Below are 21,351 nucleotides of genomic sequence, written 5' to 3' on the forward strand. Positions count from 1 at the left end.
GGAGGACCAAGACTTGGCTAACTGAGTCATGCTGACGCTGACTGTCCACTCTGCCAGGCGGCCACGAGTCCCTCCTTCCTAAGCTCATCAGCAAATCTGTATTCCAGTCATCACCTTTCTTCCCTTTCTTGACTTCTGCACACTTTGGCTGCTGCAGGACCCCATGAGACCTAACAGCCAGGTTGCCAAAGTTCCATCGCACGAAGACAGGATGCCAGTGAACGTGTGCAGTTTTCACAGAAAGCAGTCTTTACTCCACAGCCGTGAAGAACGACCCAGCCTGAGCTCAGCCTGCGTGAGCTCTCCCTGAGGCAGAAGGCGTGGAGAACCAAGTCCAGCCAAACAATGGTGCCACACAGAAGGAGGACATCAGGGAAACCACACAGACAATCCCTGGACTATCAGCCATTACAGTAAAGCAAAACAAAGGACAACTGATGTCAGTAACTTGCAGACACATCGAAACTCACTTTATTATTACTATCATTAAAGTAGTGCGTAGTATTGCTGCTTTTACAAATCAGTTACAACTTTCATTGTAAATCTTGGTGTCAGATGTTTTATTTTATATGGCAGTGATAGTCCTTTAAAAATGAATAAATGATATACATATAAGAAATGAAACAAGTAACATTAGATAATTTTTTAAGATTTGATCCAAATAAAAAATTATCATAAACTAAAAACAAATTTCAAAAACATAATCCCGTTTCATAAGCACAATGGGAAAAACTAAAGAATGGCACAATTGTTCTAACCCCTCTCCCACCCACCTAAACAGACCCTCCCCACACAAGGAAAAATAATCACTGCGCATTCTCTTTCGATCCAGTCTATTTAAACTGTATTTAGTACTTAAATTTTCAAACAGTAAATTATAAGATAGGACCTGAGCCGCAAATAAACTATCAGTCTCTAGGGAAATGAGAGGAAGGAAGGGAAGGGCAGTGCTGCTGGAGGAAGCAATTCCTACAGCTCCTCCCAGCTCCACAAATCCAGAGGCCAAAAGGACACAGAGAAGCAACCCCACTCCCACACCCACTGGCAATTACTGATTTAATGTAGTCTATTGATCTCTGCATGTTAATACTTAACAACATTAACTCTCAAAAAGACTTTGGAGGTGCCACATAAAATATTTTATGTTACTGTACCTATTGAAAGAAGTTATGTTATTATAGTATTTCTAAATCTGGGGAGTCACAAGGTCTTGGGATGTATTTCTTCCAAACACTAATACAATAAATAGCTACAGCAAAGGCTGCAGGTTCACAATGATGTATGTCACCAGAGAAAGCTGGCCTTTGCAAACAAGCTGATGGGCACGACTGCACCACGATGTGTGAGGAGCTGGTCTTGGGAGCCTGGCAGACATGGTGCTGCTGCATCCTACCTGGTACTGTAGTTGTCTATAGGTCTATCTCCTTTTTTTACAAAAAGGGGTATCTTTCTCAAGAGCGTCAGCTCCTTAGTTAAGGTAGAAAGGAATCTTACAAACCACCTAATACAGCCTTCCAACCCAAACGTGCAACCCTATTTGGAGCTACTTCTTACGTAACTCTATTAGTCAGGAGGTAATTATTTTACAAGACGGCCTTTTCCATGTTTAAATAACTCAGTTCTTTATTCGTTTAGCAAATGCTTAGCTCTACCCTGTGCCAGATTACTGCTATAACCTGAAAACCTTCATGTAGATCCTGATCTATATAAAACAAGGAAAGTATATAAAAACAATGGGAGCAAAATTTGTCAAAGACATCAGCAGGCCCTCACTGTAGATATGAAATGTGAGTGGGATATAAGAAAGGGGGGCAACAGTTCTCTAGGAAAGCCACAGGGGACAAAGCTGCATATCCTCCTATAATACCCACGGCATGTGAGATAATGGACTTTATCCATACACAGGCCCAAGCAGACACATCAGACCTTAAAGAACTGAAAGCAATCTTGATAAAGTTGGAGAGAAGCCAAGGGATAAGTAAAAGATATAGCAGCAAAATCAGGGCTGAGGTCAGGCTGCTCAATGTACACATATGATGTCAGGTCAGGGACTCAGGCGCTCTCCCCAGCCCAGCATGTAGAGGTTCCAAGCAACTGAAGGAACAAAGGGGAAAAGGCAGGGGTACTATTTCTCTGGAGCACAGAAAAGGTCCATGGAAATTTGCTACAGTATTTTATGAAAGATGCATGTCTATTTTTTACATTTATTAAAACTAGTGATTGCTACCTATTATATCATATTTACATGTTTCAAAGGCAAAAGCTGCCCCACCTTTTCATATTTGGCATGATGGAAAGAGAGTCTGCTCTTCTCATACACAAAGGATACTGACATAACACTTTTAAGACTCAGTGTTTCTTCAATAAAACCTGGAAAATAAAACCACAATGTACCACTGAACATGTAAGGTCCTAAGAACCTGTAACTCCCCAGACGGACATATTTAAGAAAGATGATTCTCTAATGATGACTGAGGAGACTCCTGACCCCTTAAAAGAGGTGACTCAAGACCTTTCACTCTCTAGGGATGGGTACAACAGAAAAGCTTTCTCTCATCTCTATCAGGAAAGATGTCTATTACCATCCTGCAGGTGCAGTCAATGTTCCTTCATTGTCAAAATCCATCAAGCTCAGCCCTGGCCAGTGTGGCTCAGTTGGTTGAGCATCATCTCATGCACTGAAAGGTTGCCAGTTCAATTCCCAGTCAGGGCACATGCCCAGGTTGCAGGCTAGATCCCCAGTCGGGGTGCATTTGGGAGGCAGCCAATCGATGTTTCTCTCCCCCCGCTTCTTCTCGCGAGGAAAAAAATACAAAAACACATATCCTCAAGTGAGAATTAAAAATTATTAATTTAAAAAAAAATTTTTTTTAAAATGGCCCGGCCAGGCGTGGCTCAACGGTTGAGTGTCGACCTGGGATCCAGGCAATCAGGGTTCAATTCCTGGTCAGAGCACATGCCCAGGTTGTGGGCTCGATCAATGACTTTCTCATCATTGATGTTTCTACCTCTCTCTCCCCCTCTCCTTTCCTCTGTTTGAAATCAATAAAGATATATTAAAAAAAAAAAAAAAAAAATGAACAACACCTCAGAGACCTGTGGGATGCCACTATGCTTACCAACATGTGTATAATGGGAGTTCCAAATGTAGAGGAGAGAGAAGCAGATAATGAATCCTGCCATAATAATAGTCATAAATCACTAAGAATCACTTTTTACTTCCCAGTGTTTTTTGGTTTGTCTTGAACATTATACACCAGCAAAAAGATACATATCCACCAGCAGAGAGATACATTCATGCTTATCTCCTCTGTGTCTTACTTTCAAAATGTTTGTACCTCCACCTAGAACACTCTCCTTACCACTTTCCATTGATTCCCAACTTGAGACTTTAGTCTTTCATGTAACTGTATTTAGTAACATCAGCCCACAACGGTCATATCTCTTAGAGAGCTTTCTTATCTTTCAGTGGAGTTAAAAATGCCTATACCTCAGTAGTTTTCTCTGAAAACAAAACTGCAAAAGGAAGTATAAAAATAACATATTATCTACTATATTTTATTCTGTGTGTTATATATTCTGTCCTATATGCATTTTACCTTTTTATGCATTCAAGAAAGCTACAACTGATTCCTGAATTAGTCGCTAATCACTGTGTCACCTTGGGCGAGTCCTTTCACCTCTAGAGCTTACTGTTTTCTCAACTGTAAAATGAGAGTGCTATACCAAAAGATGATTTCCCATGAATTCCATGAGTTTATGTCCCTAACTGCAATTTTAACATTTGCTATTTACTAATGTAGCCTATCTGAATTGCCAGCATCACTACTTTTGCACTTTGGGGCCATTATTAAGTAAAATAAGGGCTACCTGCACACAAGCACTTTGATATCACAACAGTCAAAATGAAAACTGAGAAGATTACTAAGTGACTGACTAACGGGTAGCATATACAGCATGCATACGCTGGACAAAGGGATGATTACTGTCCTGAGCAGCACAGAGAGGGACCACAGGAGATTTCATCATGATACTCAGAACAGGGCACCATTTAAAACTTATAAAGTGTTTATTTCTGAAACTTTCCATGTAGTATTTTCACACCACGGTTGAACTCAGTTAACTAGAACTGCAGAAAATGAGATCACAGAAAAGAAGGGACTATTTTAAACTCCAGCAGAAAATAACTAGTTCCCTCTTTGGACATCACTGTGGATTACGACTGCATCATTTACCACAGGAAGCTCTCCCCAGGAAAGAAAGCATATGTCTCACTTAAGAAAGCAAGAGGAAAAAGGAAGTTCCACCAGTTAAAGTTAAGTTTTTCTACTAAGAAATCCTGAAAAACCATAAAAAGACTATCTTTTTTTGGCTATGTGTACAAAACCACACATATACCATATTACATACTAAGAAGCAAAGTTGTTAGTGGAATCACATTCCAGGAACAAACACCCCACAGGCACAGGACTGAAGAGGAAGTGGAGGGCTGAGCATAACCAGGAAAGGAAGGTGCCCCTTGGAGTCGGGATACAGGATGTGCTTAGGAATCCAATGTGCTGATAGTTGACAAAGTTGAGATGGAAGTCAGAGTTCAGATGAAACAGATGAGATTGGTAAAAAGAAAAAGAAACCAGGAAAGGAGAAGGTGAGACTCCAGTGAAGGACTTCTCAGGAACAGAAGATCTGGAGTTGACCAATACAAGGAAAAGAAGTCAAAGACTGCTAATGGCATGTGTCCAGGACATCCCACGCAGAGACTAGTGAATGAGAAGTGGTAAGGTGAATTTATGAAATGGACACAGGAGGTGAGAAAAAACAATTAACTGTATCGATGCACTAGAACATATGCTGACAAGGGAGAAATTTCTGCCATTTCTATTCACTGCTAAAATGCCCAGTGCCTTTAACAGGGCCTGGCACAGACTGGGCACCTATTAACGATTTGTTAAGTGAATGAATTTTCTCTAAGACCAAACTGTTCTGTAAGCTTTGGGGGCAAATGGGAGGTAAGTGCTTAGAAAGCTGAATATGCATCCACAGTAAAGACTGTGGCAATAGGTCAGTGTGCCAGAATTGACTCGTGTTCAAATCTATCACAACTGTCCAGGCCAGTGTGGCTCAGTTGGTTGGAGCATCATCCAGCACACCAAAAGGTCACGGGTTCAACTCCTGGTCAGGACACATACCTAAGTTGCAGGCTCTATCCCCAGTCCCAGTTGGGGTGCATGTGGAAGGAAACCAATCGATGTCTCTCTCTCCCTCTCTGAAGTGCAATGGAAAAAATATCCCCTGGTGAGAATTAAAAAAATTATTATAAAAAAAATCTGTCACACCTTTTCACCATTTCTTAATAAAAGTACAGAAAATGATACACTCATGGTAAAAGCGTTGCTGCAAAGAACACTAATCAGTTGTTATTTCACTTCAAAAATTCTCATGGTCTTATATTTATATATCTCCTGGTCAAGAAAATAAAAGATTGGAAGTAGGGGTAAAAATAAGTAAGTGCACACTTTGCACAGAATTCAAAACATAACCATATTTTAAAAGTTTACTTTGCTTGTTTATCATACCAAGTAGATACATAATAGCAATGTAAAATTTCATCCAAATAAAGATTATCATTTTCTATTTTCTGTACAATATGCAATTGTGTAGGGACAAAGAAGGTTTGGGTTAGACAACAGATTTTAATACCACAGATATTTTTAAGCTCACAAATTGCTCATGCTAAGTTTCAAAATGCAGTCAAGTTTTAAGATTCTGAAACACTTGTCTTTACTAGATATGTTTAGGCACTCTCCTCTAACTTCATGCTATTTGATATTTGTACATACATATATATGTATACACACACACACACCCCAATCCCAGGAAAGACCATGTTAAGATACACTCAACTATATTGATCTAAAATACAATCTACTCCAAATGTAACCGTAATAGCATTCAATGCAAAATAGAGTCAATGCACATAAAATCTTTAAAACACATTATACATCTTTTTAAACTCTCACTTTTGAAGACTTGGAATGGTATGGGGATATAATCACAATACCAAGTTACGTGACAAGAACAAGGTACAACTGCATATATAATACTTAAAAGTATATATAAGATTATAAAATAGAGAGATTAGAAGGAAATATACCAAAACATTAATGGTGATTACATGTGTGGTTACATGATGATGATTTTTATTTTTATATACACATCATACTCTCGGTAGTTTACCTATATTCTATATTACTGAGTTTCTGAGACATTCAAAAAACAAGGTATTCTTAAAAAACATTTGGCAATTACTCACCACATTATAATAGCTTTTGTTAATGGCAGTCGTATCGAATCCTTTGGGAGGGCTTTTCAATGTTCCAGATTTGGGAGACACAGGCTTTTCTGAAATAGAAATGTAATGTAGTTTTACTGATCAAAACTAGGCACAACCAAATGCACCAGCCTCCCACACAGCTGAACATGACTGGTCGAGCAACCTTAACTGGAATAAACCATAAAGGGGAAGCTGAACAGAAGGCTGCACACATCTGGGAGGTACCACAGTGCCTTCACCCTCTTCTCATGCTCAGCAACCTTAGGTCAGGGAGCTGAGAAAGAGGTAAAATATTACCCAAACAGAATTAGAGAAAATGTTGGCGGATATGTGACAAAATTAAAATACCAAGACCCATGGTCTGTGCTATATTTCAGGGATTCTGATCACTCAGAATGCAAAAGTCTCTCAAAATAATATGGTCCGCCTCAAGGCAATAGACAAAGGAGAAGGAAGGCCATCCAAATGGGCAAAAATCAGAAAAAAAAACCTCTACCATAAGAACTTCCACACAAGTGACAACAACGAAAGCAGTCATAAATACTGCAAGGATTCAAATATTTGTAAATTGCACGGCTTTCATTTCAACATCTATTCAAGAGATATTAAGCATAATCAGTACTGACGAAGTGCTTGCTGATAAATGGCTGTGTGTGTGTGTCACTGGTTCCATGGGGCTGGGTCTATCACTGGTTCTGTAGGGAGAAGTACGTCCCTCTACCATGAATCCTAGGTGTGGGTTTGTCTATCACTGGTTCTATGCAATGGGTGTATCTATCTATCTCTGGTTCTGTGGGGTGGGTGTCTGATAGCTAAAAAGTGGTAACTATTCACTATTACTAAGGAGTGGGGAAATGGTGAGAACATAATTTAGTGCTACCTTTCTGGAGGCCAAATGAAGAAACAGGTCTTCCCTTTCTTGCAATAAACTCCAAGAATGCTGAAAACAACAGAATTTAAACTCAGATGTTCTTATAAAAAAAAAAAAAGTGCGAGGGTCTCCTAGGTGCAAAAAGTAAAGGGGATGAAAACACTGGCAATGACAGGAAGGGGCCTGTGGGGGGTGAGCGATGGAGGCCCCAGGGACTGCAGTGCAAACCAATGCAGGAATAAGACACAGCCCTGGTGCAATCTGGGCAGAGTAAAATGGGATCATCTCTTGGTGACCTGTATGACTGATGAAAAGAAGCCTAGAAACTTCTGTCCAAGCCTCTTATCTGCTGGTCCAGAGGAAAAGCAAAAAAGTGTGCTGGCTACTCAGAGATTGGGTTCACAACCATTCAAAAATGAAAACTCAGAGTCAGACCCTGCCAAGGTACATCCCAAATCTACACACCATGCTCCTGCAGGACCACCAGGATTTGCCTAGTGCAAGAAAACCTCTAGGGAAGCAAATGTTACTCCTCTCTGCAGGAATACTTCTGCAACCAAGGCTACAAGGGTATCCCACTGAACCACCAGAACCACCACCCATTCCACACCAAAGAAGAGTGAGGGCTAGACAACATGCTTATTTCTAGCAATACCAAAAAACAAACAAGACAAAAACAAAACACCAAGATTCTGTTACCTTTATCCCTTTCCCTGCAGAGAAAACATTTATATCAAACACTGTTCTCACTGTTCTTTCACAGCTAAATTAATAACTGTCACTTTTAGCATTTTATGTCACTTTTTGATGTCAAAAATAAACAGAAAATATTAAGTGACAAACTTAGGAAGTGGCAGTGTGACTGCTCATTAAAGATCTGTGTTAGCAAATGACAGTCATATTTAAGTTCTCAAATCACTGCCAAGCATAGCTTATTACTCATCTCAAGTTAACTAGCACCTAAAGTAAGGGTTTTTTTTAAAAAAAAAAAAAGAAAGCCTTTACTGTACAGATAATGAGCTACTTAGAAATGGGAGAGATTAACTCAATGCATCAGAAAAAATCCTCAGAAAAAACCTGGTGGATGCGTATGCACGTATGAAACTGTACGTGTGAGGATACAGAACATGACTTGTTCACCCAGCCAGCTTAGCCTCCAATGGGATTCATTTCCCAAATGCATTCACCTCACCACACTGCCCACTAATGACTGAGAGCGTCCATGTTTATAATGACAGCAGCAACCAATGTCACTCACTCCCAGAACCAGCCCTGTTGTTTTCTGTCCTTCCATCTCCCTTGAATTTAAGAAATTCTCTATTTTGTGTGTAAAACACATGTCTGTGTGTATAAAACGCAGTAGCTATCCATGGGTTTTACATAGCAAAAAAATGTGTACAGAAACCAAATGCTAAGTAACAACGATGTATCCCCCATGAAATAGTACAGATTCAGAGAAAATAATAGCAGGTTTGCAGCAAGCATTAGAAATATCCTTATGCTGACTCTGAATATATTTGTCTTTAAAGAGGAACAATTTCAAAAAATTACATACAGGTCAAAGGTACAAATACATGAAACTTGACCAGAACACTGCCCTCTCTCACCACAAGAGGGCAAACAATCAGGGCTCCAAATGCTTCCCCAAGAAGTGGGAGAAATTGGATAGGCTTGAGAACTTTTCTGGAGTATGCAGCCCTAAAGACATCCTTTAAAGGTAGATCTCAGTTTTGTTTATTCACCAAAATATTTGTAAATCAAATCAAAGGAAAACCTCACAATTTAAAGGAAGTCAGTGTTTCTGCTTCACAGGGAAAGAATCCTGACAAGATCACCAGTTAGAGGAGCCTATATGTTTAAGACCTGGCATATTTTACTTACAAAAAAATGAAGCATTAAGTACACTGTAAATTACAATGCTTACATTATACACACTTTCCAAAAAACATCCTATTCTAAAATCAGAAAACCACATAAATTACTGAAAAGATGCAATACTGAAATGTCACTGTGATACTAGCATTTTATTCTCAGTTATAAAGTAATATAATAAAATATGTGCTTTTGCATATTTCTCTCTCAAATGCTGACATTTAAAATCAGACAGGGATAACTTTCCTTAGAATATACTCAGGTAATTTGAAAACACTAGGGATGAGAAGTTATTCCTAAAAGAAATTATCCCTTTGGTTCAACTGTGACATAAAGAATAATTAGCAATCCAGCCAGAGTGGCTCAGCAATTGAGCATCGACCTATGACCCAGGAGATCTCAGTTCAATTCCCCACCAGGGCACATGCCCAGGTTGCAGGCGCTATCCCCAGTAGGGGGGGTGCAGGAGGCAGCTGATCAATGACCCTCTCATCATTGATGTTTCTCTCTCCCTCTCCCTCTCCCTTCCTCTCTCTGAAATCAATACTTTTTTTTTTTAATTAGCATAATAGATCACTAATATGAGCCAATGCTACTCCTTATACCTTAAAAAATAAAGAGAAAAAAAAGTCTCCAGAGTTACCTGAATATGCAAACTAGGGAGTCCATGTGACACCCACCAAGAGCTCTTGAACAACAAATGGATTCATGTACCCTTATTTAAAGGGTCTGGGTGTCACTGTCTCTTTGTCTCTGTGTCTCTCTGCCACACACACACGGAAACTCAGGGTAAGATGAGAATTGCAGGCAGAACAAAGTGATGCAGTCATTCCTGCCATGAGTAAACACTTATAAATATGTAACGGCTGGTTCTTCTTAGAGCTGCATCTGTCCCTATGCCTCACATCCTACTCCAAAAATGGGACCTGAGAGCAAGATATGCACGCTACATTGCTGAACTTTAAAAGGGTAACAGTGTGCTATGAAACCAACTACAGTTGATTCTTACACAACAGGGGTTTGAAATGCACGAATCCACTTTTGTTTGGGTTTTTTCCCAAAAAAATACTGGAAATATATATTTTCTTAATAACATTTTATTTTCTCTAGCTTACTTTATTGTAAGAATACAGTATATAATACATATAACATACAAAATGTGTGTTAATCGACTGCTTATGTTATTGGTAAGGCTTCCTCACTTGGATTTTTGGCTGGGCAGAAGGTGGCACCCCTAAGCCCTATGTTGTTCAAGGGTGAATTGTATTACCAGAAGGTGATGTTGATGACATTCAAATCCATTTGAAAATAACTCCCAGAAGTCACCTGAAGAGAACTTTGAGACCCACAAACTCTTATCTTTCCAGTCTAATTTCCAATGGTTAACTTTGAAAACTCCAAGAAGAGAAATACATGAAAAGTACAAATTCATTCATTTGTGTTCTTACTATCAGACCAGAATTCCCATTTAAATGAGTCATTCACAGCAGAATTCAAGAAAGCTCAGATTCAACAGACATCTGCCCAGTGGGCTCCACTCCTGATGATGTACCCATTACCAGCTCTGTGACCTCCTGATGGTGTGCCAATTACGTTCTGTTACCTCCTGATGGTATGCCCATTACCAGCTCTGTGACCTCCTGATGGTGTGCCCATTACTAGCTCTGACCTCCTGATGGTGTGCCCCATTATCATTATTGTGCCCTCCCAATGGTGTGCCCATTACCAGTTCTGTACCCACTTCATCCTCACTGGTAAAGGGAAAGACCACCTCATCCCTCCCCTCCCTCCTTGACTCCAGCATCCTCCTGGAAAAGGCCCAAGTGCTCTTCTCTTGTCCCCAAGAGAAAAATGAATCACTGAAATGTGAGACTAGCCAAAGAGCTGCTGTTCTCAGAGCCTGTACTCAGCCTGCCCCAGCGCTCAAGCTCGAGGGTCAGCGCTGGGGCAGTCCAGCTGTCCCATGGACTGACCAGGTCCAACCAAGTTACAGACTAAGCCACATTTCCCAAAAGCTGTGTCTATCAAGTCAAAATGACATTTCCATCCCAATCAACCTGATAATTACTGTGCTCTCAGCTGGTACTACACTTGGGTAGATTCAAAGAATATTATTTATTTGTACTATATGCCCTGGATATCCCAGCAATACTTGCCTTCTGGGGTTGTGGTGAGGACTGAATGAGGTCACAAATAAAAAACACTTTATACAATAACCAGAACACAATAAGCCATTACAAAATCTTCACTATTGTTAATTTTATTATAATAATGATGAAAAAATAGTTTTTATTATAAACCACCACAGAAAAACAGAAACAATGAGAAATTACTTCACACCCATTAGGATGGCTATTATAAAAAGAAAAAAGAAAAAAAGAAACAAAACAAGTGTTGGCAAGGATGTGGAGAAATTAGAACCCTTTTGTATTGCTGGTGGGACTATAAAATGGTGCAGCTGCTGTGGAAATAGCATGGCTGCTCCTCAAAATTTAACATAGAATTACCATATAAGCTGCAATTCCACTCCTAGGTATGTACCCAAGAGAACTAAAAGCAAGGACTCAAACAGATAACTGCATACCCATGTTCACAGCAACACTATTCATAATAGCCAATAGGTGGAAACCCAAATGTCCAGCAATAGATGAATAAACAAAATGTGGTTGTGAAACAGAAAATATACGTATTTGTCTCTGCCTCTGGTTCATAGCACAGAGCTAAAACCCTTATAATTTCCTAAGTGGTAAGAGCACTAGGAGCATCGTTTGTTCTACTGAGGTGACTCTCTGGATTAGCTCCCAGATGAGGGCTGGTCACCAGAAATGCCCAGCCATGATTAGAAGCTTGGGATTCCTAGCCGAATTCCCTGCCCTCAGGAAGGGGAGAGGGGCTGGAGATTTCAGTTAATGATCAATGATGCCTATGTGATGAAGTCTCCATAAAAACCCCAACAGTATGAGGATCAGGAAGCTTCCACGATGGTGAACACATGTTCTTGCCAGGAGGATGGCACACCCTAACTCCACAGGGACAGAAGGTTCTGTGCACAGGAACCTTCAGGACCTCACCCTTTGTGCCTCTTCATCTATATCCTTTATTATATAATAAACCAGTAAATGTAACTAACATTTCCCTGAGCTCTGTAAGCCACTCTGTAGCATACTATCAAACCCAAGGAGGGGGTCATGGGGACCCTGATTTACTGCCAGTTGGTCAGAAGTCATTATACCCTCAATGTGGGAGTAAAGTAAAAAATTACTTCCATTGAACAAAAAAGAATAGGGAAGAATTTCAATACTCAGCCCAAGGTCATTTACTCATTTACACAAGTTCAACTGAATAAAAGCACTTAGTATATACGGGGTGAACACATTCCTTTCTTTCTGTTTCTTCTCCCCTAAAGGAAAAGCATCAGTCCATTCTGCCAACACTCCACTTACCACTGGGCTTGATCTCTCGCACGTAGTTGCTGGGGAACCAGCCAGTCCTGCCGTTGTGTGTGCCCTCCCACCAGCCCCCTTCCTCCACTCGAGTGACATGGATGACATCTCCTTTCGTAAAGGAAAGCTCATCTTCATTTGTCTGCTGGAAGTTAAACTTTGCTCTTACTACCAGCTGACTGTTGCTATTATCGGTCATGTCCTAAAAAAGGGAGAGAAGAACAAAAATTTCATGAAATACAGTCTAAGTCATAAAATATTTAGATATTTTACTATTATAAATGTAGTATGATTGCCCTAAACAGCAGAGGAAGGTTTAAATTTGAAAAATTTAGGTTTCCTATCTCCCACAGTGCACCTTGACCATCCCACCACCCCCATTTCCAGTCCAGGAGGAAACTCTATTAATGGCTTGAAAGGTCTTTCTTATTCCTGTCATTGTTATGCCTATATATACACATTTTCACATACATTTTTATGGAATTATATTATAATACTTCTCTACAATTTATAAAAATTTAATACACTATAGTCATTTTTTCAGCAGTACCTATAATTACTTTAGTCTTAACTAATTTTATGGCTATGTCATTAATTACATAATTACTATGCCACCAATTCTCCATTACTGGATTTAAGGCTATTTCTAGTATTTTTCTACTGCAAAGCAAGGCGGCATTAAAACTATACGCACATCTATCTTTGAACATATCTGTAAATAAGCCTATTATATTAAACTCAGGTCAGAAAATATGTTTGACATATTTCAGATTTTAATACCCACTTATTAATTGCCCTCCAAAAACATTCTACAAACTTACACCAAGCTACATTCCAACCAACAGTATCTAACCAATACTGAATATTGTCAAGTATTTTTGTTTTTGCCAATTGTTGGGAAGAAATGGTACCTCATTTTAGTTTGCATTTTTCTCAGAGATTAAGCATATTTGCAGATCTCTGAAGTGTGGGAAGAGGAAGGCAGACTGGCTAGGGTTTCTTTTTATCTCCATCTATATCCCAAAGTGGGTTTTAGGGAGTCTTGCAGCCCAAAACGCCGTAAGAGTAAACAAAGCAAAAAATCCCCAAGAAAATTGACTCCTCCCTGGCCAAAGGAGCAGCAGGCACTGACAGTGGGTGCTGGCACTCAGCTTGCACCTGGGTGTCCATGTGGACTGAGTAGCAAATCCCACACCCCACAGAACACCAGCACTCCACCTTCTGAAGTGAATTAGCAAAAACCAGACAGAGATTCCCAGCCTCCACCCCCACCAGGTGGTAGCAGGCTATCACATCTGCCAACAAGGCAACCTCCCCTGTCCCCCTGCATTCCACCTAGCCTCAGGGGACAATCCAGGCCCAGAATCTCCCCACATTCCATTCAGCCTCAGGAGAGGACCAAGGCAAACTAAGCTGTCACTGGAATCATAGCCTATCAGCTTAGGCCAGGACCACACACTAAACCCACTCAGGACCAGGGGCTACTAAGGTACAAGATTTAAGTAGGATCCTGCATCTCCTACCTAACACCCTCTCCAAAGTCTCCAGGATACAATCGAAAACACTCCTTATTCCAAAAAGCTGGAAAGTCACAGCTTGAATGAGAAAAGACACTGATATCAACAGTGAGATGAAGCAGATGCTGGGATCACCAGAAAGGGTTTTCATCATCAAAAGGCCTCAAAAAGCAATTACAAATTTTCTCAATATAGAATAAAATAGAAAATCTCAGAAAAGAAACAGAAATAAAATTTACTCAAACTGACAGAGTGGGGGGAAAAAATGAGAGCTCTAGGGGCTTGTGGGAAATAACAAAGATCTGAGCCTGGTCCTATCAGAGTCTTAGAGGAGAAATAGAACAATGCTGAAAAGTGGTATAAGGAATATGGTTGGAAATGTAAAAAATTTGGGAAAAGACACAAACATATGTATTCAAAAAGAGTGAAACCCAAACAGCATTAGCCTAAAGAAATCTAGACCAAACTACAACATAATTAAACTTTAGAAAACTAAAGACAAAAAAAAATCTTAGTATCAGGATAAAAACATCTGCAGGTATGCGAGATCTCAAAAACTTTACCTCCCATGTACCCTTTCTCAAGAAATTAGTAAAAGATGTGCTCCTTCAAAACAGGGGAAATATCCAAGAAAAAAATGATAATAGAGAGAAAGAAAAGAGGCAGAGAAGTTTAGGTCACAAGAAGTCTACAGGATGAAGAAAACCTCAGGGGGGCTGCTGGCAACAACCTGGCTGACAACCAAGAGACTCAAGTGGGCCAGAAGACTTCAAGTTCCTTAAGAAGAGGAAAGTGAAAAATCCTAACATGTCTGAATGTACAAGAAGAGATTAAAAAAAGGCAATAGAATAGGACTGCAATCTGCAAAAAGTACAGAGAGAACTAAACAAACAGGCAACAATTATTAAATCCAGAAAACAAAATGTTGCCATGAAAGGAAGAACAGTCACAGCACAGATCATGGCTCCATTATGAGTCTAAGTCTAATAATGTTATGCTAAACACTGACCCAACAGAAGCCACAGTTCCACAATGGAACTGTGGCTTCTGTTGGAAGAAGAGCCAGGAAGCATTTATGCAGGTAAGGAGCTCAAGAGCAGTGGAAGAGCCCTAATCCCCTTCTTACACTGTGGGAAGTCCACACTGATAACACCTCAAGTTAAAAAAAAAAAAAAATCAAGCTTAATATAGACATTTTATTCAGAGACACACAGGCAAATACCTAAAGAATCAAGAGGGGGCGGAAAGGAAAGTTGTTGTCTTTACTGATTTTTCCGTAATAGCAAGTCTTGCAGAATTAATTTGTGTGTGTAAGCACCCAGATCAAGAGACAGAAATTGACTGGCACCGCCTGCCTTTGTTCTGTCTGCCTTTCCCAAGGGCATCTGCTGTCCTGATTTCCAATAGTAAAGATGAGTTTTACCTGTTTTGTATTTACATAAATGGAATTCCACAACATATACTCATTTTATAACCGGCCTCTTCTGCTCAGCTCATTATGTTTTAGATTGTTGTGGAGTGTCATACTGAGCCCAGACAGATGACAAGGTATAGTTTCAGAACTTTTAAAAAAGAGAAGGAAAAAAATTCCAAAGTAATAAAATAGTGATTAAATACATCCTTTCCAGATTCCTGTGACACTAGTGACAGTGACGGGAGCACTCCTGACTCAGCCGTTGTGATGTTAGTCTGAAATTGGTAGAGAGATACTGTAGTACAGCTCTTTGTAGTGCACCCTCCTTTCAACCTGTCTTTGGCATCTTGCCCTCTAATCAGCACTCTTTAGAGCAACACTGCAAAAATCTATATATCCTTTGGTGTAGTAAGTGCTGAGTGGATGGAAATTTGTGGAATCAGAAATTTTAAATGGATCTAGACTGGCTGCCTATACTCTATGCCTTTTTTCCACCTCCTCTCTCAGACATCTCCCTGTTTTTTCCTTAGTGGAGTGTCCGTTTCTGAAGTAGAGAAGGTGCCAGTGGTGTTTGCCTAACTCATGCCTTGAGTGTAGAGAATTCATAAGTGTAGGGACAATGTAATTTACCTCGTTTATAAGGTCTTGACAAGATACCCCCATGCTCGACTTACACTCAGGCCAAAGCTGTATGCAGAGAGGGCCTCAGTGCCAGTTGCTGAGCTGAGGTGGATGGGCAGTAGGGTCATCCAGGGGCAGTTTGACCTCCTTAGGGGCCTGCTCTGAGAGTTTATTCGTTGTGTTGTATTCTGTTGTGGGGATTTATCACCAGAATCGACTGGTGTGCTTTTACACAAAGTCAGGATAAGCCACAAGAAAGGAGAATAATGCAGATCACAGTAGACAACTGATGAGTGAGGACAATGATTTGCAGAAAAAGAGAACCTGATACAGCATAGTAAGCCGATAATGTTTCACTGAACTAGAACAAGGAAAAATGTGCCATTTTTCCAAGTGTAAGCTTCACATGGACAAGTGAGCTTTATCCTACCCATAACCATTCAAGTGCGCCAGCAAGTATTATGTTTGAGGTGACAGTTGTCAGCCAGAGCTTTCATTGCCGAATGTCAAAGACATATTTCTTAAGTATTAAATATTAAGTATGCATTAAGTGTTAAATTACAGAAATATTTAATGTGTAAACTTGAATTATTAAATATTTATCTATAACAGTTACTATTATGTATTTATAATGTATAACAGATATATAAAATAATATATACATATTTATAATAATATCTACAGTATAAAATAGTTGAATAGTTAATATTTAAATAGATAAACAAGCATTAAATAAGTATTTTAGGAATTCTTTCAGCTCCTCTTGAAGATCTGCCTTAACACTGTGTTTGTGCTTCATCTTTATCTTTTTGCCCTCCCATCATTAACTTTCATTGACATGTAACATACATATGGAAGTGTGTATCCTAAGCAGAAAAACAGTCAAAGATAAACAGCAATCAGAGTTAGCTTGAATTCCAAAGTTCAGGAACATGTAACAACTATATTCCTTCTAACATTTCACTTTTTAACACGGCTTCGTGAACTAAACTCAAATTTCTTTCACTCTACAAAATACACCTCTAACTACACTACATTTTATTTCTTTAGGATCACCATTAGCTTACTTATTTCCTTCTGTGTTAAAGTAGATAGAAAGCTATGGTCCCCCAAAAACTCTACAAGAATCAGCCTCTCTTCAGATTCAGGTTATAATATCATTTATGTCTCTAACACAAAATAATTTACTAAAACACTGCATGAAAGCAAAGTCACATCACTTGCTAATCAAACTAAATGCCAATCACCCATTAGCTCAAAAGAGGGCTCAGTGTGTTTTCACAATGACAAGCGAGAGAAGCCTCATCCTGGTCAGCTGATGTGATGGCCTCTTTCCACACTTTCTCCATTCAGCACTATATTTAATTTTTCCCCAGTTTCTCAGTAACAATTTCACTGTTAACCCTGTGTTCTTTGCTCAGAGCCTGTATCCTGACAATTTATAAATGGATTTTTCTTCACTTTCCAAGATGACTGTTAGTCTAAGTTCTGTACCCATCTCACTACCAGCCATTAAAAGGGAATCCCTCCTTCATATATAATGTACCCTGACTCAGTAAATCACTCTAAGTCAAGCCTTTATTAAGAGAAAAACCACCCTTAGATCTTTTTAGCTTTCAGCCATTTCTTCTTTATAGCTAAGTATTTTACCAATATAAATTTCTTATTCCTACAGTTCTGTACATTTGTGCATAGCAGGTGAGAAAATACTATGCAAGTGATCAGGGAAATATCTTAAAGCTCACATCTCTCTAGATAAACTGATCATGCATCTTAAGATATAACACCCAAAATACAGAAGTTTCTCAAAAGCAGTAACTTAGTATTATATTTGGATAATTTGGTGATGAGCAAACACCAAAGCCAAGTAAAGGAACAATGGGGACAAAGTCAAACCACCCCTTACTCTGCCACTCTGTTAATGGAGGCATGTGCATCATTCCAGATACACCTACACGCACTCGCTTCCCCACATATTCCAATTTCAATAACCACCTCTCTCAAACTTACCAAACTTCGATACTGGCCCTGGAACAATTTTGAAGTCCGACTGTGTGAAGGCTGGGATCCCACGGAGTCAAAAGACTTTATCCGATGAGATGAGGGCCGGGCACACACAGAGTCACTTCCCAGTCCAATGTCTGAAAAGGTCGTGAACGGAGAAAAGAGTGAGCTGAGACGCCTGACACCATGCACCCTCACTGCACACCAGATTCTAAACTGGGGCAGCCCCCAAGGGACTCACCGCAGACCTCAACAAAGCAGGCCATTTATGCATTAAACAAAGCACAGATTCTGTCTGCCACAGAAATGACTTGCACTCATTCTCCAATCACCTTTCCAGAAATTAATTGGAGATAACTATTTATCAGTTTTTTCACTAGTACAATTTTCAAATTTGTGAAATGTTCTATAACCTGTTTTTAATACTTTCCCTTCATCTGGAAAAAGAACCAACCTCTCAAATTCAATTACTTAGCAGAGCACCACCCAGTACTCATTCCCAACACATCGCCACCACAGGCCCACTTCTCCAGGATCACGGTTGAGATAATAAGCAGCAACAATTATTTGGCAACAAAAGAAAAAGACTTACCTAAAACCATCAGAAAACCCCCTTGCATTTTTCAGCCAAAGACCCTTCTGAGGGTTATTTCCTTAAAATGAAGGCAGCCCAAATTTTATCTCACAATGTTGGTGAAAGAATCAAAGTGAACAGCTATTAAAGGGCTTAGTTTTCTCTCTGGAGTCTCTTCATGATTAGACACTCCACTTAGGCCAACCAATAAGTAAATGTTAGCAACACACTTCTTCAAAGTTATTTGGTTTTTTTAAAAAGGAGGCCATGAGTCGTTTTCTAAGGAAATCACTGTTCTGAGATGCACATGCCTAGCAATTTCTTAAAGCTGCATGGGGAGCCTTCTGTAAAAATATCCTTAAACTGATGGTCTCCAGGTATATTTTCCTGGCAGATGTTTGGATTGGCTTCCAGTGTCTTGTAAAATTTTCAGTTAGTTCTCAACAACTAAAAGTCTGAAGATATCACAGGAAAATCCAAATTTCCAGTTGCTCTTGAAGCACAGGCAGCCCCTGGACAGTCACCTCAGCAAACAAGTGCTGTGAGGGGGCACCAGGGATGGTTCCTGAGTGCAGAGGACCTCCAAGCCAGGACTGTAGCCCCAAGTGTTCTCAGTTCCTCCCAGACACAAAGAGGTGAGTATACCCCATATGAAGTGCCAGGACAAAAAATGGGAAGAAACTGTGACAAAATAAACTTAAGGGGTCTCTGATCAAAAGAGACATATCAAAGTCTAACTTCCCCTCAGAAATCTGAAACTAAAATCTGTAAATAGAAAAATAAAAATGGCCTTAAAACAAAAGAGCCACTAAGTCCTTCTTTTAGATCCACAAAAACTTGGAGCTCATGTGACGGGCGTAGCCTCCCTCAGAGGAATTTGCACAGAACTTCTCCTTGTCCTCACTTCGATCTGGGAGGCCAGAGAGGTATACTGTGTCCAACCTCTACTCACCCCTCTCCATGAGATATGACTGGGGCTCAGAACACTGTAAACCAAGTACCCTGAGTATGTATCCTCATAGCCCTCAGGAAACCTGGCCCAGGTAGGTGTTTACTTCAGAGGCCAATTCACTGGCTACTCCATTGTCATGATAACACTTCAAAAACAGTCACTAGATCTGCTAATAAATGTGAGTTTTAATCAGCCTAATAAAAATCTAGAGAAAGTGCTTCTAGCTCCAAGACAGCCCATGAGTGTAGCCACATGAACAAGACATTTCTCCTCTGCTATATTTTCAAGCAGTAACAGCTCTGCCCACAGAAAGGAAAACACCTGATATCCACCTGAGGACCTAAAAAGGATGATTCTGTTCTAATAAGAAAAAAATATTACAGCAAAAGTGACAACCAAAAATTTAATGCAACAGAAGCTAATTTTTTGAATTTGATAATGCTCATTTGTACTACGAAAAGGTTTTTGCCCTTTTGTCTTCACACCCCCTCAAGTTCAATTAAGAAAAGGTCTTACCTGCTGTTACTTTATTTAGAGTCACTAAGGAACTGAGAACCTTGTTAAAATTCTGCCCTTGGTACAAATCATTTGCATCAAATGTCTGAAAGGAAAAATTAAACAAAATTAATAGTCTTGTTTTAGGTGCAGGATAAATGAAGTTTTCCCAATAAAGAGAGAACCACATGTAGGATTTCCAGATGAAATCATAAAGATGCAGCACAACCTGAAAAAGCAGGGCCAGTGAGCTCAGCTTCCAGTCTTGGGGTGGGAGGTCTAGCAGAATTCCCTTAAGTGTACCTTAATCCTGGGCCTGAGAAGAACTCCCCACCCTCCTTTATAACCTGGAGTGGGAGCCCTTCTCAGGTTAGGGAGCCGCTCTGCCAGCACTCAGTGAATGCTGGGATGGCTTCCCAAGCCTTTTTTCAGATTAAGGCAGAGGCCGCAGGGCAGTCATACTACATCCTCTCCTAGCCACAGTCAATTCCAAAGCTAACAGCAGCAGAAGAGAAACACAGGCAACAGAATGGATGAGAATAAGAGGGGAAGACAAAGGCTGCAGATTCCAAAATGGGGGGGGGGGGGGGGCAAGGAGGTCCTTGACCCTCAGGGCAGAGGGCTGAGGTAGGGCTGAGGTCAGGCCAGAGCTGTCTAATCTGAATTTCTTTCACTCTGAGCAGCCTAAAGACAAGGGGAAGGATGAGTCAGCCCCAACGCATAGACATGTTAAAACAAATACAGAGCTCATTACCAAATACTATCTGAAGACTACATATAGCTTTTCATCACCCAATAAACCCCCCACAAAAAAATTTTAATAGTCAAATCATCCACAATTCTGCCAGAAAAATTACAAAAAAATTTCTTTCAAAGATGCAAATAACAGAAAGACATAATAGTATTTAGATTCCAAAATATAAATTGTGTTTACATACTTCAAAGCTTCTCTCAGTGGAACAAAAACGAACAAACATGACTAGACATACAAAATGAGTATCAGCACAGGAGGGCACTGACTTCCTCTCCAGTTGACTGCCACCTCTCCCCTCGTTTGGTCAGTTCCTCTATCTCACAGGTCCTGCCAGGAACCCCCCCACACACCCCCACACACACATACACTTCCTGCTTCCCCACTCCCGCCCCCTTTCCTGGCTAACTCTTACTCATCCGACTTCTCCCAGACTCACTTCCTTCACCAGACTTAGTCAGGTCCCCTAACCAGGCTCTACCAGCACATTCATCACAAAGACA

The 21,351-nt window shown here is 40.1% G+C and overlaps 1 protein-coding gene across 7 annotated transcripts in view; it reads right to left on the reverse strand.

Moving 5' to 3' along the window:
* ARHGEF7 (Rho guanine nucleotide exchange factor 7) overlaps window positions 1-21,351 on the reverse strand; it is a 123,917-nt gene that overhangs the window by 50,075 nt on the left and 52,491 nt on the right. For all 7 annotated transcript variants that reach the window (XM_081129386.1, XM_081129384.1, XM_081129388.1 and 4 more), the window contains 4 exons: window positions 20,119-20,203; window positions 18,083-18,213; window positions 12,521-12,722; window positions 6,314-6,402 (listed from right to left, as the gene is read on the reverse strand). In XM_081129386.1, the coding sequence (XP_080985512.1) occupies window positions 6,314-6,402; window positions 12,521-12,722; window positions 18,083-18,213; window positions 20,119-20,203 (507 nt within the window). The remainder of the gene's footprint in view (window positions 1-6,313; window positions 6,403-12,520; window positions 12,723-18,082; window positions 18,214-20,118; window positions 20,204-21,351) is intronic.

This window comes from Miniopterus schreibersii (assembly GCF_964146895.1).
Source record: "Miniopterus schreibersii genome assembly, chromosome: 2".
NCBI classification, from domain to species: Eukaryota; Metazoa; Chordata; class Mammalia; order Chiroptera; family Miniopteridae; genus Miniopterus; species Miniopterus schreibersii.